At 43.0% G+C, this 15986-nt stretch overlaps 1 protein-coding gene across 4 annotated transcripts in view; it reads right to left on the bottom strand.

The window, feature by feature from the left end:
• Positions 1-12304, bottom strand: part of Rictor (RPTOR independent companion of MTOR complex 2) — a 101399-nt gene extending 89095 nt beyond the window's left edge. For all 4 annotated transcript variants that reach the window (XM_052160058.1, XM_052160059.1, XM_052160057.1 and 1 more), the window contains exons 1-2: positions 12217-12304; positions 12010-12057 (exon numbers count right to left, since the gene is read on the bottom strand). In XM_052160058.1, the coding sequence (XP_052016018.1) occupies positions 12010-12057; positions 12217-12265 (97 nt within the window). In that variant the 5' untranslated portion in view covers positions 12266-12304. The remainder of the gene's footprint in view (positions 1-12009; positions 12058-12216) is intronic.
• Positions 12305-15986: the final 3682 nt, after the last annotated feature.

Here is a 15986-nt window from a genome sequence, read left to right on the forward strand (position 1 = left end):
CTCTACTCTAAAACTGCACCACTACCATCCCTAAACTCCAACCCCTGTCCATCATGGATAGGGTACACAAACTGTGAGGCCTTACTTAGGAAGTAATCTCTAGTAATACTATTGTTGTAAGAATTTGTATGCCAGGCTGGACAGACGGCTTAGAGGTAAAGAGCACTAACTGCTCTTTGAAAGGTCCTGAGTTCAATTCCCAGCAACCACATGGTGGCTTAGAACCATCTGTAGTGGTATCTGATGCCCTCTTCTGGTGTGTCTTAAGAGAGCAACAGTGTATTCATACATAAATAAAATTAATAACAACAACAAAGATGTGTTATGCCTTTCTCCCTAGTGATCTGCCTATTGTCAGTTTGTTACTTTTGAGACAGTCTCCAGGCTAGCCCAGAATCTGCTATGTGACACAGGCTGACCTAGAGCTCACAGATCCATCTGCCTCTGTCTCTGCATCTCAAGTGCTTCTAGGATTAAAAGTGTATGCCATTATGTCAGACTGTGTATTTATTTTAGAACACTGAGTTATTGAACCGCTCAAAGGAGGAAAAAAGGTTCTTTGCCCCTACATACTCAAACACCATCCACAAGTGTGTTTACACAGATCATGTGTTCTTGACCTGTGTTCTAGTCTGTTTTAATGCTGAGAAGAGAGACCATGACCAAGGTACCTCTTTATTTTAATTGTGAATGTGCTTGTAGTTTCAGAGGTTTAGTCCATTAGCAACTCCACAGGCAGGCTGGGGTGGGGGTGACAGCAAACAGACTGAACTTGGCTTGGGCTTTTGAAACTTCAGAACCCAATGATACACTTTCTCCAACAAAGCCACACCTCTAATCCTTCTAATCCTTTCAAACAGCATCACTTCCTGGTGACTAAGCATTAAATATATGAGGCTATCAGGGCCAATCTTATTCAAACCACCACAGCATCAGGCCCCTTTATTCTTCGTAATTAGTTTACATATAATAACATTGAAAGTCTGGTTTTGTAAGCTCACCATTCAGAGTGAAAGTTGGAAAAAACTTAAGCAGCTAAATACATAACAGCTGTATTGTAGAGTGACCAAAGAAATGAAGCAACACACAGGAAATCAAAGGAACAGCAGGAGCTTCACAGTGCTGGAAATAAACTGTCTTTATCAGGAAGTGAGATTCATAATGACAGAGCGGTTGAGGAGAAAATAAGAAGAAAGCTGAACTATACTTGACTCCTAAGTGCTCCAAACCCATGCTCTGCCAGTGCCAGGATCTAACTTCTATTGCACTTGTTATTCATTTTGGAAAGACAGTAAAGAGTTAAATTAATTCAAGTTGGTATAAGAAACAATAAAAGTGCTTGAATATCATTTCTCTCTCAATACACATATGACCTTTTAGCCAGTTATGCCCTGGGACAAGAAAATAAGACAATGACCTTATATCCAAGCAGGTAGGAATGAGGCAGAGGACACACAAAGGTCAATCATGTCCACACAGCTCTGTCTGTGGACATGATTGTTCTCCTTTCCTGCCAGAGGACAGCCTGTTTAGCATACTCTAAGCCTTCTTCCCTCCAATGATCTCCCAGCTCCCACATGTTGACAAGTCTTTTCCTTCAATTGAGAGTCTGCATGATTTGACAGCTTTCACTACTTATGGGAAGGGGGAACGTCTGGGAAAACTATGAAGTTTTTTTTAACAACCTCTGTTTTTCTAGTGCTGTTCATCTATTCAGTGACCTTGTCTCATCAGAGCTCTTTATAGTTACATGGCTTTTCTGTGAATGTTTCTCATACACCGTCTCATTCACAAAGCTTCTCTCTCTCTCTCTCTCTCTCTCTCTCTCTCTCTCTCTCTCTGTGTGTGTGTGTGTGTGTGTGTGTAGGCACAACTGGAAAAGCCTACCTAGGTAGGTACCTAGAAAATAGTAAAACCTTCATATTTACTCATTAATTCATGGGTTAAAGTTCCATCTTTTTAAAGATTTGGTTTTTTATTTGTGTGTACAAGTGTTTTGCCTACATGTATGTACATGTACTGTGTGTGTGCCTGGTGCCTGCACAGGCAAAAAAAAAAAGAGTCTCCCCAGAACTCAACAGCAGTGAGTTGTTGTTTGGGGTGAAGAACTGAGCCTGGGGTCCTTTGCAAGAGTAGCTAGTGCTCTTCACCACTGAACCCCTCTTCCTCTTCCCTGGTTTGTAATTCCTTTTCTGTGTTTCACTTTTCTGATACAAGTTTCTTCTCATTAGTTCATAATGGTTCTAGCATTTAACCTACATATTACAACTAGATGATATTATAGAAGAAATGTATACCTTTAGAAAACTGTAAGGTATAGCGTGTATGGACATTTGTCTATTGTCATTAACATAGGCATGCTTTAGAAAAACAGATTGAAAAACTAAGCATGTAGTTCAGGAGTTGATTGTCTACTATGAAAGGCCCTGGGTTCAAACTCTAATACTATAAGAACTAAATAAATATTAAGTTCATATATAGACCATACCTTCCTCCATGCCAATACACCAAATACACATTTCATGGCTATATTGAAATACACATTTCATGTATTGTTTACAGTATAAAGCTGTGTAGTGGTGCATACCTATATCCCAGCACTTTGGAGACTTAGAAGTCTAAGTTTGAGGCTAGCTCCTATCTCAAAATAATAAAAAGCAATTATACCTTTTCTGTGTGGTTTCTAGTATGAAAACAGAATTTTTAAAAAGTGAAACTAGGAAAAGCAACACTAACACAATCAACTGTCACTGCTTTAAACCCAGGCTCTCAGCATCTTCTTGTTTTCTTCTGAGAAATCCAAAAGCTTTTCCTTTGTTCAAGTAATTTCTTTCTTCTTGTTGGGGAAAGCACAAGGCTGAAACCTAACTAACAGCTAATGCTAAATTCTTCTATAAAAAAGGAAAAAGACAAATGGGGGAGGAAAGTATATACAGTAACCTTCATTTCAATTCTAACGACTTAAATTTAACGCATCAGCAATAACTAAAGCTGTACATAGAAATTCCATATAATAAATGAAACTTCTTAAGCATGCACCTGACTTCCTTTGTACCAGCCTCTGTCATTTTAAAACACCACCAGTCTAGTAATAAAACCACAGGTCATTCTAAGCAAACAGAGTTATCAAACAGTTCCAGTATTCAGACACTCCATCATCACTGATTAAGTCAGTAACACAGGAGACAAATGTGATCAAACAAAATGAAACCACCTCTTACAACACGCATGTGGATAATAAGGACCACACAATTCCTTGCCCACACACAGAACACAGTGCCATGTTGGGGCTCACATTGCCCAAATTACGTTTCCCCAACTTAAGTTTCTCTCCATTCAACTCTGACTTGTCCCCCCCCCCCCACTAGCGAGAGGCAGGTAGTGAGGATTGTACAGTGTTAAGGAGTACATTAGAGGATTATGAGTGGGAAAAAACAGGGCAATTAAAAGTTTCAATACACCAGGGATGAACTAAGTGTGGAAATAATTAGCACTACTATTTCAAGATGAGACTTTCTAGATCTATGTAATTGCTGAAAAAATACATACATGCCCACACTGAAAGCAGTTAAATATCCTTTTCTCTGGCAAACTGCTCTTTTTAAGTAACTAAGTGACTTGGCAACCTCCTCTGTTTACAGCTCCTGTGCCTCTTCACTCCTTATTCATTATGAGAAACACATGAAACTGCACCGAATTCACAGCAAGATTACTAACCTCTCTGCAGTGACAATCCCAATCTGCTTCTGCTACCTGGCTGCAGTGGTCATTTCACCATTGCACGGGGCTGAGCAGGATCTCTGGACTTAATGAAACACTGAGTTTTCAAGATGAATGTTTCTTACGTGTATTCACTTACTATTTTGTGGGGGTATGTGTACATGCACATGCTACATCCTGTGTGCTAGAGCAAGCACACGTGTAGACAGAGACCAAAGGACAGATTGCTGGAGTCAATCCTCTCCTAGTTTCGTGTGCCATCGGCCTTGTCAGCAAATCAAGTCCCTTCCATTCACTGAGTCCTCTCGCCAGCCCTTCAGGATATTTATTCATTTCGTTATCTATCTCATATCTAAGGTCATATGCTTAAATTCTGAGACCAGAAAATAGTCACTTCGGTGTAGAAAATAACAAACGTATTATAGCCACCCCACTTTAGTCTCTTATTTGCAGGTTGCATCTATTCAGAATTAAGTTTTCTAAGCTTAGAGAACCCCTAGAACTTGTACAGCACCCTCTGTCAATAATGCATTAATGAAGTGGAAGGTCACATTCGCTACACAGTAATGGGAGAAGAATCATTTATGATGAGCTCGAAGTGTGAGCAATTACATCTTCATCGACACAAGTGTGCAATTACTTCACAGTATGCTTCAAATCTCACAAGCCAGCCCAGCATCACTTCCTACCAAGGGTCAAACAAACAAGAACCTAAAATAGAGTCTTCAACGTTTCAGAGGGAAAACACTTGCCACCAACTTTCTCTAATACTATCTTAAGCACTAAATGACTTGCTAGTAAGATGTTTGTTCTCAAACTTAGGTTATGATTTTTAAAACTGCCTCAGGCCTGCTATGGCGGCATGTGCTGACATCAAGAAAAACACTATACATCCAAATTCTTTAGTATACGGAAGTAAAAAATGGAACTTATTTACGATAAGTCTTTAAAATCCAAGTTAATTTGGGTTTAAAAGTCTTTTTACCATACTTGCTATTATATTTACCTGGCTCCTAAAGCAGGGTATGTTTAGGGCATTAGCATATTCTCAATGCTATCTTATATAAAGCTCATTACTAGGTACACAGCACAGTGCATGAGTCGAGATGGGCGACTGGAACAGGGGCATGAAGAACACACTCATGCTTGCATTCTTTGTCAACCACATGACTTGAACACGTCAATTATTTTTAACTGGTGTGCATAATTATTTCTCATTTACCTTGGCATCTGCATAATTCTATATGCCATTCACTGTACAGGGAGCAATTTTAACATGGCAACACTAACAAAAAGTACAATGTTATCAAAACAATGGAAATCCAAAACGCTTACCAGTCTCCTCTCAATCAGTCATACTTCAGTTATTCACTAAACATGTTAACCTGTTCCCTTCCCTCCACTACTCTGATAGAATTTGCTTAGGAAATAAAAATACAAAAAACCAAAAACCTACTGAAAGGAAAGAGAACAGCATGCACCCTGCCCAAGCGACACACAGAGTAAGTATTGGGATCACACTATCCCCCTCCTGTCGGCCGCTTTCTAAGGGCAGGGAAGAGCAGACTAAGAGCACACTGTGACAGAGGCACAGGCAGGCACAGGTAGACTAGCGCTCTCTTGCTGGCCGCACTGTGCTTCTCACAGCCCTATTTTCTGGAGCAGGAGTCCAAGGTAGCAAGTCTCAGCAGATGGGTCACTTGACTGTGACTTACATTTAAAGTGCTATGAAACACCATCACTCCGATACGTACTATTTATACATACATATTATTTATGGCAATACCTCTCAGTACTTCTCACCATGACTTTAACAAGGGTCTGAATGCTTTCTCTTTAACCTTTCACAGCCAATGGTGATTATCTGAGAACCAGAGACAGGAGGAGACAGTGCTGTGTGCATAAAGCATTAAGCATCTCAGAGGTCAGGCAGCTGAAGCCCACAGGATAAACAGCCTGCCAAAGTCACCCTCACACTACAGCTTCCAGCTCCTCCAAATGAACGGGTCTCAGGTTATAACCCTCACCACTGTCATCTGTCAGCCTTTCTTTGTAAGGATCCTGTCCACAGTGTGCAGTCTCTCTTATGTTGGAATGCTCAAAGCTCCAACTGTCCCTGGAGGAGCTGAGGACATAGGTCAGCAGTAAACATGTTTAGCATGTGTAAGGTCCTATATCACTCCCAACACACACAACACTCACTCACTCTCTCTCTCTCTCTCTCTCTCTCTCTCTCTCTCTCTCTCTCTCTCTCTCTCTCTCTCAACTACCTATACAAAAAATATTCAAATCATAAATTCAGAATAACAACTACTAAACATCCACTCTATTTAGTAGTGCTTTTTCCATATGGCTGGTGCTATCAATCACATGATATTTAAAGCCCCACCTTCAAGTCCTAACTGTCTTCTCTATTTTACAGCACTATCACTTTGGATCTATTCTCTTTATTAATATACACTCTTTTGCTCATTTCTTTCTCCATCCTTTCATTCAAAATATTGCTTCAGGGATTGGAAACAAGCTCAGTAATAGACTTCTTGGTAAGCATGAGCAAAGACCTTCAGCTCTACCCCTTAACATTAAAGAATTACGATTTCTTTTTTAATAGAGTACCAAGAATACATTCCTAAGTAAACAACTACATTAAGTAAACATAAGTTGGGCAGTGGTGGTGCATGCCTTTGATCCCAGCACTTGGGAAGCAGAGACAGGTGGATTTCTAAGTTCGAAGCCAGCCTGGTCTACAGAGTGAGTTCCAGGACAGCCAGGGCTACCCAGGGAAACCCTGTCTCAAACAAACAAACAAACAAACAAACAAAAAAGTAAACATAAAATGGCATGTCACACTTCAAAAACAGCATTTTTCTCTGATTCAAGCAATTACTCTCAAACAGGAACATAGTTTCCAAGGAGAAAAGCCAGGAATGGAGGGAGAGTCAGTGCTTAGAGCAGTAAACTAACTCTAGTCTTCTGTAAACGGTGCTCTGTGTATGAAGGAGTGTGCAAACAGCAAATACATCTCGATTTCTACAGCTGTAGAAGCACAAATGAAAATGCATAAATAAATTATAAAAGGCCTTGGATGCCAAGCTAAGGAATTTGGACTTTATACTGTAAGCAAAAGCAAGCCTTGTTTTGCTGCTGTTTATTTTCAAGTGAATGGCAAGATCAAATCTGGATTTATGAGAAAATGATCCTGGTAGCAGGACAGCAGGAATGAAACAAGGGTAAAAACAGAAATAAAGTCTTTGTTACTCCACAGGGATAACGAGAAGTTGAATGAACACCAACAATGATGGGAACAGACTATCAACTAGATACTCCAGAGGCCACTTGCAGTAGTTTATCAACAGGAGTAGGCGGACGAAGAGCAGGTCTGGAGTTTGAACAACAGAAGATACTATAGTACCTAGAAAGCAGAAAGCAGATAAGCCTTCAGGTGCCAAGTTCTACACACTCCAACTTTAAGATGATTATTAGATACATGGCATTCACTGGCCCTGTGACACTCAACTACATCTCTCTAGGTCTTGATGCTTTAGAGTTTCAAAGCTTTTCTTCTTTGAATTGGAATAAGTACTGCAAACAGTTGGTGAAAACTGAGATAACTCAGTGCCTGGCACAACACTATATAGTAATCAGAGCAAAAGTAGAATGCAAAACTTCAAATGGCAGGGAGTTTCCTGAGAGGCAGTTCACATCAATGAAGACAGCATTTTCCCTCCAGGGAGAGAGCTAAGGTGGAGAATAAACTCATCTGCCTAAAGTCTTCAGAGGAGTATTTTTTTCTAATCTTTATCTCTTACTACTCTGTCTCGACCTATGCCCACTCTAGTAACCCATCTACAAGGATACAGCAAACATTTGCTAATCGAGAGAAAACGGAGACAACAGGAAGGAAGAAACTAAAGAAAAAGAGTTGTATGAAGACTCTTGAAGGAACTCTTACCAGGAGTAGAGAGTCACTCCCGGAGAGTAACTGCTTTACACCCTGCCTAGCAAGAGAAGTCAAATCTGACTTAATTAGGAATTCAGAATTCAGATCTCTCAGCCTTCACCTTCTTAATAAAGATAAGAATGAGTTGGGTGTGCTAGCATGGGTTCAAGCAGGAGGATTGCTCCAACCTGAGCCAGAGTCAGTACCCAGGCAGCTAGGAACACACAGCAAGTCTGTCTCCAAAATGAGAGACAGACAGAAAAGCTACCAAAACCTAAAAGTCGGTTTTCAATGGGAGAAGACAAATCAGCTGATTTCCTCATTCTAAAATATCTTTGATTCCACTTCTGTAGCTAAACTGGTGTAACAGCGTTCTACACAGCTCCTCCACCCACCGCCTGTCCCCGTCCACAGTGTGCTGACTCTCCAGGCAGTCCACACCTCCTTCCACTAGCCTCGGCTGTCATGGCTGCCTGGCCCTCAGAGGCTTCTCTGATCACCAACCACCAAGATCATTCTCTGGCTGCTGCTGCACCCAGTCTGCCCCTCTGATTGCTTATTGTTTCACACCACAGTCACTTCTTTATTCAGCGCCAATAAACTCTTTAAGAGGTACATCTTTCCCATTCCTACTCCTCCAGCATTTAATTCAGTTTCTGATACATAAGAGATTTCTGTCAGTGTTTGTTTGGTTTAACTGAAGTGAACAATTAAATAAGTAACCTCCCAACTAAGGCAAACTAAAAAACATACAAACAAAAAAGTTCAAATTCACACTATTTCAGATAACTGTCCTGCCTTTCTAAATATTGAACAGCAAGCTTGAACCATCAACCCTTCAGTCTAATCTGACGAACTGCATTCCAATAAATGTCCGTTTTCTGGGAAGGCACTTCGAAAACTATACTAGCAGGGGCTTATCCTGAGAGGTTACTGTGTCTTTCAGGCCTGAGTCAACAGGACCAGAAAGGGATATACTATTTTTTTTGTGGTTGTTGTTTAAAAAAGGTCCATGCTTGCTATGGAAGTAGCTAAAGGAAGCATTTGTATGTTTATACATTAAAAAAGAAAAAAGACATTTTGGTGTGAAATATAGGGAGTAGTTAATGGTGTCAGAAGCAAACTGGGGACTTTCACAAATTAAGTAGAGTAGGCTTCTGAGCAAAACGGAAAGCAAGAATTACTAATAAATTAACTCTAAGATTTACTAAATAGGATCCTAGGTTAAAATTAATCTGGTAATAATTTTTAACACAGGCATTCTAAATAAGCCACAATAATAACACCAGTACCAAAACTAAAGGCCCCAAACCCTCCTGGGCCTCAGAAGAATCAGAATACAAGTCAACCATCATAACTAAAAACTTTCTGGTGTTAGAGAAAACAACTCTAAGGCTCACAAATTGTAATCTCACATCTGACCCTAAGTACATATAACAAACTATACTTTTGGTTAAACTTGGTTGGTAATCTTTTTGTTTGAGACAGGTCTCACGAAGCCTAGGCTGGCCTCCAATTCCAGTCCTGTCTCCACCTCCTAAGAGCTGGTACTAGCAGAGAAGTTTGAGGCCCCGAGCCCATGAGAACAAGCGGTGCGGGACATGCATCTGCTCCCAGCACTGAGGAGACAAGGACAGGCAGAGTCTCAGTCTACTGGGCAGACATCAGCCTAAATGGTAGTCAGGTCATGGCCACTGAGCAGTTTCTGTCCCAGCCCGGACTGCTCCTGACACCGAGGCTGTCCCCTCGCTTCCAGACACACCTGCACACACAATCACCCGACATACTTCTTAAACTGTGATTTAAAGATTCCAACTTCCCAATGCAGGAAGGAAGCAACTAACACTGAATACTGCTCATAAATGATAAGATGTAATTTAAACCAAGTAATTAAGAACTACCTTCCTTTACCTTTCATTCTAACACTAAAAGTTTTTTATTTTTTCAAGTTGGAGTGACCAGCAAGGTCAAATAACTTGTCCCAAGTCCCTCAACTACAGTTGTCGCTGAGATTACAATGCAGAACTATCTTCACTTCACAGTCAGTGCTTGGATGTGTGTGGCTGTCCCTTTTCTACCTCACTATGCCCATGGCTGAACACCCCAGTAGACTTCACAAAACAATCTGCAGGAGAGCAAACACTGCCTTGGCATGAAGTGAAACAAAAATCTGCTTGCTCAAACTTTTATCTTTTTCCATATTGCAATCTAATCTACAAGCAGCTGCAACCCAGACTGCCTCATGGGTCTCAAATCATTACTTAAGTCCAAGTCCTCGTGAACGTTCATGTGTGATCCACAAGGCTTTAAACAATGAAATGTTTGTTAAAATAACACTTTCTCTAATCAACTGTTTCACTATGTATGAATCTAACTCACTTTTGTCCTGCTAAACTTCCTTATGTGGCCTACAGTTCTCATGTAACTTCTCTTTGTGTATTGCTTTTGCAATCAGGTCAACTGGCTGTGAATACTCATTTGGAACGCTAGTACATTTATTGGGGCAAGTAAAAATAACATTTTCTAAGCATTTTATATAACATTAGAAACAGCTAGCTATATAACATAGGTGCTTACTTAAAGTCTTGAAGAACTGATTATTTCAATCATACCCATAGATTTGTCTTCCTGAGTTAATATTGAGGTGAGGCAAGTTTCAAACAAACTTGTATATAAGCTTTTCTACAATCCCAAACTCTGACAACCACCACAGACATATATAAAGAGTAACAAAATCACATATTATACAATTTATTTCCAATCCCACATCTGAACAGGCTTTTACTGTAAGTACTAAGCTCAAGTTTACTAAGTGGTCTCATCACACAATTGCTTGGATACAAATTAAATCACTGACCAATTACATGGTTAGAAAACACAATGCAAAGTCTCATGTCTGTATTATAATACTCAGAACGCTTGCTGGAAAATCTTTGTATAAATTTTTCATGGATATGTTAAGTTTACAAATTTGCAAAACAAACAAAAACAAAAACCCTAAAGCTTAACCTTTTTCTATACTGTTTCTAAAACCTAGTTAATGAAAAAAACAAATCACTAATTTAATTGCCATTTCTAGGACTTACACAACAGTGTACCATATCTTTAAAAGGGTTCTCTCTTTGAAAGGGCTAGTTTATTCAAAACTTCCTAAACTATCAGAACCAAGTACTAAATAACAAATATGTGCTCATTGTAACTAAATCAAAGCTGGTCTTTCAATCTACACAGAAGGATCCTTACAATACAAAAAACCGAAACAGAACTGAGACTAAATTATGCTGTCAATACAGAGATGAGTCTCCCAAACCCCACATCCACCAAACACATACAAAGGGGAAGGGCGGCGGGGGGGGGGGGGGGGCAGAAAGACAACATATAGAATATTTACGAAGTCTGCGTCATATAGAGTGTTTACTTTTTTTTTTGAACGTCCTAAGGTGTTTCATGGATCTCAAAAAGTGATTCCATACAGAACTAGGTAGCTACACTCAACTCTAACGCTGTGGAGTATGGCCGGAACCTGTAGACCAACTTCTGTTTACGGAGGAAGAGAAAAAGAATCTGGCAAAGAACTTCTAATGCTTCTGCGAGATACGGTGGAATAAACACACCAGTCCGGTGGCTGGTGACGGAAGAAAGAAAATACCGATCGCTTGGCGGATATGGTTCTTAAAAATACACGCCGGGCTCGCCCTGCTGAGCCGCCAAAGGTTTGTAAACAAACCCATCTCCACTGCAGACGGAAGGTACACAATGAACCTGCGGCAGAGTGAGGGGGCGGTCTCTAGCCGACAACAGCCCTGGCCGGCCCGGGCACAGGGAGACGCGGCACGAACGGGACCCTTAGCGGTGATCACGGGCTCTCGGTCTCCCCGCCGAGTTCCCAAAGCTGCGGGGGCCCCTCAGAGAGGACCGAGAAGAGCAATCACGCAGTCGGCAAGAAGCCGGCGGGTCCAGCATCTGCTCCGGGGGGGACGGGGAGGGCAGGATGTGGTCGCTCTTCCCACAAACATCCTCCAGTAACCTAAATAACAACCTCTACCTCCCCCCACGTCCAACCCCCACCCCGTCCAAGGCCGCCCCCGGGATTCGGGGGCCCCGGAACGGACGGAGGAGGCAAACACGCTCCCGCGGGCGTCCGGGAAGCTTCGGATCCCTGGCTGCACCGAGGTCCGCCCCGCGCTCCCGCGCTCCCGCAGCCGCCCGAGGCCCGGAGGGGCTCAGCCCGGGGAACGGGCGCGGGCCAGGGGGATGGGCGCGGGCTCGGCCCCTCGGCGCCCCGCGGGTCGCGTGCCTGCCCGCCCCGCTCCCGCGCTTCCCCCTGCGGCCGCGGCGCCCCGCGTTACCTCGGGTCAGATCCAGCGGGACGTTCTCCTCGCCGCTGTCATTCCGCCCTGTGCGAAACAGACACACAACCCCGGTTAGGAACCATCGCAGGCCGGCGGCGCCCGATGCCCGGCTCGCTTCCCCCATCCCAGGCCCGGAGCAAAGCCGAGCGCCGCGACGCGCGGCGGGCCCCGGGTGAGGAGAGCGAGGGCGGCAAGCGGGTTTACCTCGTATTCGGAGGTTCTTCAGAGAGCGGCCGCGGCCGATCGCCGCCATATTGACGGGTTTCAGTCACAACACCGGAAACCTCGCCCGATCGCGCGAGAACCCCTTCCCCTCCCCGCGCGCCGTTCCCGCCCCCCCTTCTGCCCCCTCCCCTTCCCTCCCCGCACGGCAGCGCCCCCGCCCCTCGGCACGGAGGCTCGCCCCGCCGGCGCGGAGCAACGCGGCGCCGACCCGGGGTGGGATGCGACAGCGGCGCGTGGGGACGGGCAGGGCGTCGGAGCGCAGGCGTGGTGGGAGGCGCCGTTCCCACGGGGGATTCCCATTGATGTGGCCCGGGACTCGGCGCGCGCGGCGGAGGCCGGGATGCGGGCGGGCCACCTGCTGGACCGCCCCGCTGCACTCCCCGCGTGGCTTTAAAGCCCGCTTCCTTACTCATCGGCTAAAATTATTTTTCTCTCTTATTAAAAGAAGAGGGCGGGGTGGGGTGGGGGAAAGGCGCGCGGCGCACAGTTAGGAATGCTGCTTTGATCCTTTCCCAGAACCGCGGTGCTCCGAGGGAACGCGTAACAAAGTTTGTTTTCCACCCACGCTCTGACCATTGAGCGGAGCGGCTCCGCGCTTGATCTCAGGCAAAGCCGCCGCCTAGAGCGAGCGGCAGGGTGGAGGTTTGCTTTCGGTCCGCCTGGCATCGGACGTGCAAGGAGTGCAGAAGCGGGCGTGCAGGGCGCTCGCCCCAGCGCGGGATTCTTTCCCCGGCGCGCGCCAGCGCCTGGAGGCCCCGGACGGGGTTTCTTCTCCTCCCGGAGCCCAGGGAGGAGGCTGGGCGCCTGGTCCTGCCTTTCTGTGACTCCTACATCACTGCCTAAAGCAAGATGTCGAGGAGCGAAGTTTTTAATGCATACGAGTAACAATGATTAGTTTACGGGTTTCTAGAAACGGTTTACTACATACTCATTTGGCCCTTAACCAGCAACTCTCTTAAACTAGATTACTTTAACAAGAGGGTATTTTGTCTCCTCCAATTCCTCACCTCTCTATTCCAGACTTAAATGTAAGTCAAAAGTGAAGATCTTGCCTTAACCACTTCGGTTTTAGTACGGACTTCAAAAACAAATATCTGTTGGCGTAAACCTTCAACTCCTTTTGTTCTAATAATATTCTAAATATAATAATGTTCTTAATAAAAACAAAAAGCAAACCAAAACTCCTCTGAAGCCACAAAGAAAAATATAAAATATTAGGAAGATTCCCCTTCTTAATAATAGTGAACAATTGCAAACCTAAAAGCCCAAAGGTAGAAATTATACAAATGTGGTAGTTATTTAAAATGCCCTTGTTGATCCAGTATATTAACAGAGTGATATTAAGTAAGCGATTACAGATTTCCTATATTCATAAATGCTTGAAATACATATGAAATTCAAAGGATCCATTATAAAATACTTTTCCAAGCATGTATGTAGGGAAAAAAAATCCAAGATGTGTCTCTGAATGTAAACTACTATTCCCTTTTCAATTGTGGGATCGAGCCTCCATTTTTTTCTGTTGTTGTTGTTCTTGCTTGGTTGCCTACACCTTTTAACCAAAACTTGATCTATGACAGTTGTGGAAGCAGCAAAACCTTTTAAAAGAGAAATAAAGGAACATCAGGAAACTAAAGTTGGCTTGCTGCTGTCTTGGGGTACCACTTCATATCTACACACCCCACGTCCCTCATTCTGACATCTGCTGCTCTGTTGTACTTAGATTTAAGGATCTAGCACAATTACAGTGCTTTAAAGAAATATCCCTGACACTATCAGCACAAGCCTTGATAAATAACAAAACAAACTTGCTTCCTTTTTCATAGCTTTCAAGTCTCTGTGGAAGTTATTTACTCTCTTTCCTGCCTCAGATGAAGGCCACAAAGTTCGAGGTCTGGCCAAGACATTAAAAAGTTCATCTTTCATCCCTCCACAGATCACCATCACTAAAAACAAGATAAAATAGTAGAAACCTGCCAGGGAAAACGCTAGCAGAATTTTAGATGATCCTTCTGGTGCTAATGTTTATCCTCGAGCCTATTTTTAAATGATTCCCTAACCTGTTGTAAGTTCAAGTTCCAGTCTTTCTTGAAAGTGAGTACAATTGACTGACTTTAAGTCAGTCGAGGAACTTCCGAACCTTTCATCTTCATGACTGTGTGTCCTTATTTGAAGACCACTATTTACTTATTCCATCTCTTCCAGGAGGGGAACACACACACACACCTCATTTTCAATCTAGCAGTCATTATTTCTTTCCTTCCACTTCTGTTTCAGGGAGTTGGGTTCTCCACATTTGCTCTTAAAGTGGGTGGCTTTCTGATCAAAAGAACAAGTGACACTCATCGAGGAATGAGGACTTTGGGTGAGTTATAATAAAGAATACAGTGTACAATGTTATGCTTGAGTTTTAAATGAGATCAGTCATAATTGACCCCAGGACACAAGCTACTTATGAGGAGGAGGAGGAGGAGGAAGAAGAAGAAGGAGGAGGAAGAAGAGGAGGAGAAAGAGGAAGAAGAAGGAGGAGGAGGGGGAGGAAGAGGAAAAAGAAGAAGAAGAAGAGGAAGGAGGAGGAAAGAAAGAAGCCTGGTTATTTTCTGTGAAGTTTGTTAAAATTTTCTCTTGAGCCAGGTGGCGGTAACGCACGCCTTTAATCCCAGCACTTGGGAGGTAGAGGCAGGTAGATTTCTGAGTTCGAGGCCAGCCTGGTCTACAGAGTGAGTTCCAGGACAGTCAGGGCTACACAGAGAAACCCTGTTTCAAAAAAAAAAATCCCTTGAGTCTGGTTTTCCCCTGTTTGTTTTAACCTGCCCCCAAAGGCTGGATCCCTTTGTTTACTACTTCTCTAATTTTATTTTTGCTCTAATCTCGCCACCGTGGACATGACTTCCTCTTCTTAGTTCTCATTTCCAAGTTAGCTTTCATTTACTGTGTCAATGAATTTTTTTTCTAATATTAGTCATTGATAAAAAATGTTACGTGAGAAGGAGTCCAAGACCACGCCTCTGCCTGATGTCTCCCTGGGTTTGGAAGATGCCATGACTTCACTGCTGCTCCCTGGCTGCTTCCATGCCCTGTCCTGCTGCACTCGGTTTATAATTCTGAAACCGTTTTATCAGTTCGAGGCACAGCTGTAATGCTGAACAGAAACAAAAGCCTCCTTGCCGAAGTCTTGGTTCCCCTTCGTCTATCTGCTTTGCTACATAGGCCATGTGGAGATAAAGCAAACTGAAAACCACAACGTTTGGTGAGACTGTCTCTCGGTAACTTGCCTTTGTTATCAAGGCACACATTTACTATTTAAAGTGACCGACGATGGAGTCGGAGAGACTGAGGATGCTACCACCCTCCTCCGGGTGGATTGTGAAGTTCCTTCTTGGATCACCTCAAAACAAAGTTAGATTTAAGGAGCATTTAAGCACTTTCCATTTTATTCTGTCCAAAAATAATTGTTTAAGTTTTATTTTAAATAGTTTCATAAGGTATAAAGGCCCCTACATAAATAGTTTTAAGTGAAGAATAAACTTAATGTTAATGAAAGACAAATATCTGTACATTCACAACACCATCTAGAAGCATGCATGCTATGATTTCAATTGTGGTTTGGGATGCTAGAAATCTGAGTGATGTTTTTCCTTGTTTCTCTCACTTTATTTTAAAAGCAAATTTTTTTACTTGGACAATCTTTTGTAAGGAAAACTAGAGAAATTTTCTTGGCTATTTTAAAGTCAAATCACAAATACTTG

This window comes from Apodemus sylvaticus, chromosome 16 (genome assembly GCF_947179515.1).
Source record: "Apodemus sylvaticus chromosome 16, mApoSyl1.1, whole genome shotgun sequence".
Lineage (NCBI taxonomy): Eukaryota > Metazoa > Chordata > Mammalia > Rodentia > Muridae > Apodemus > Apodemus sylvaticus.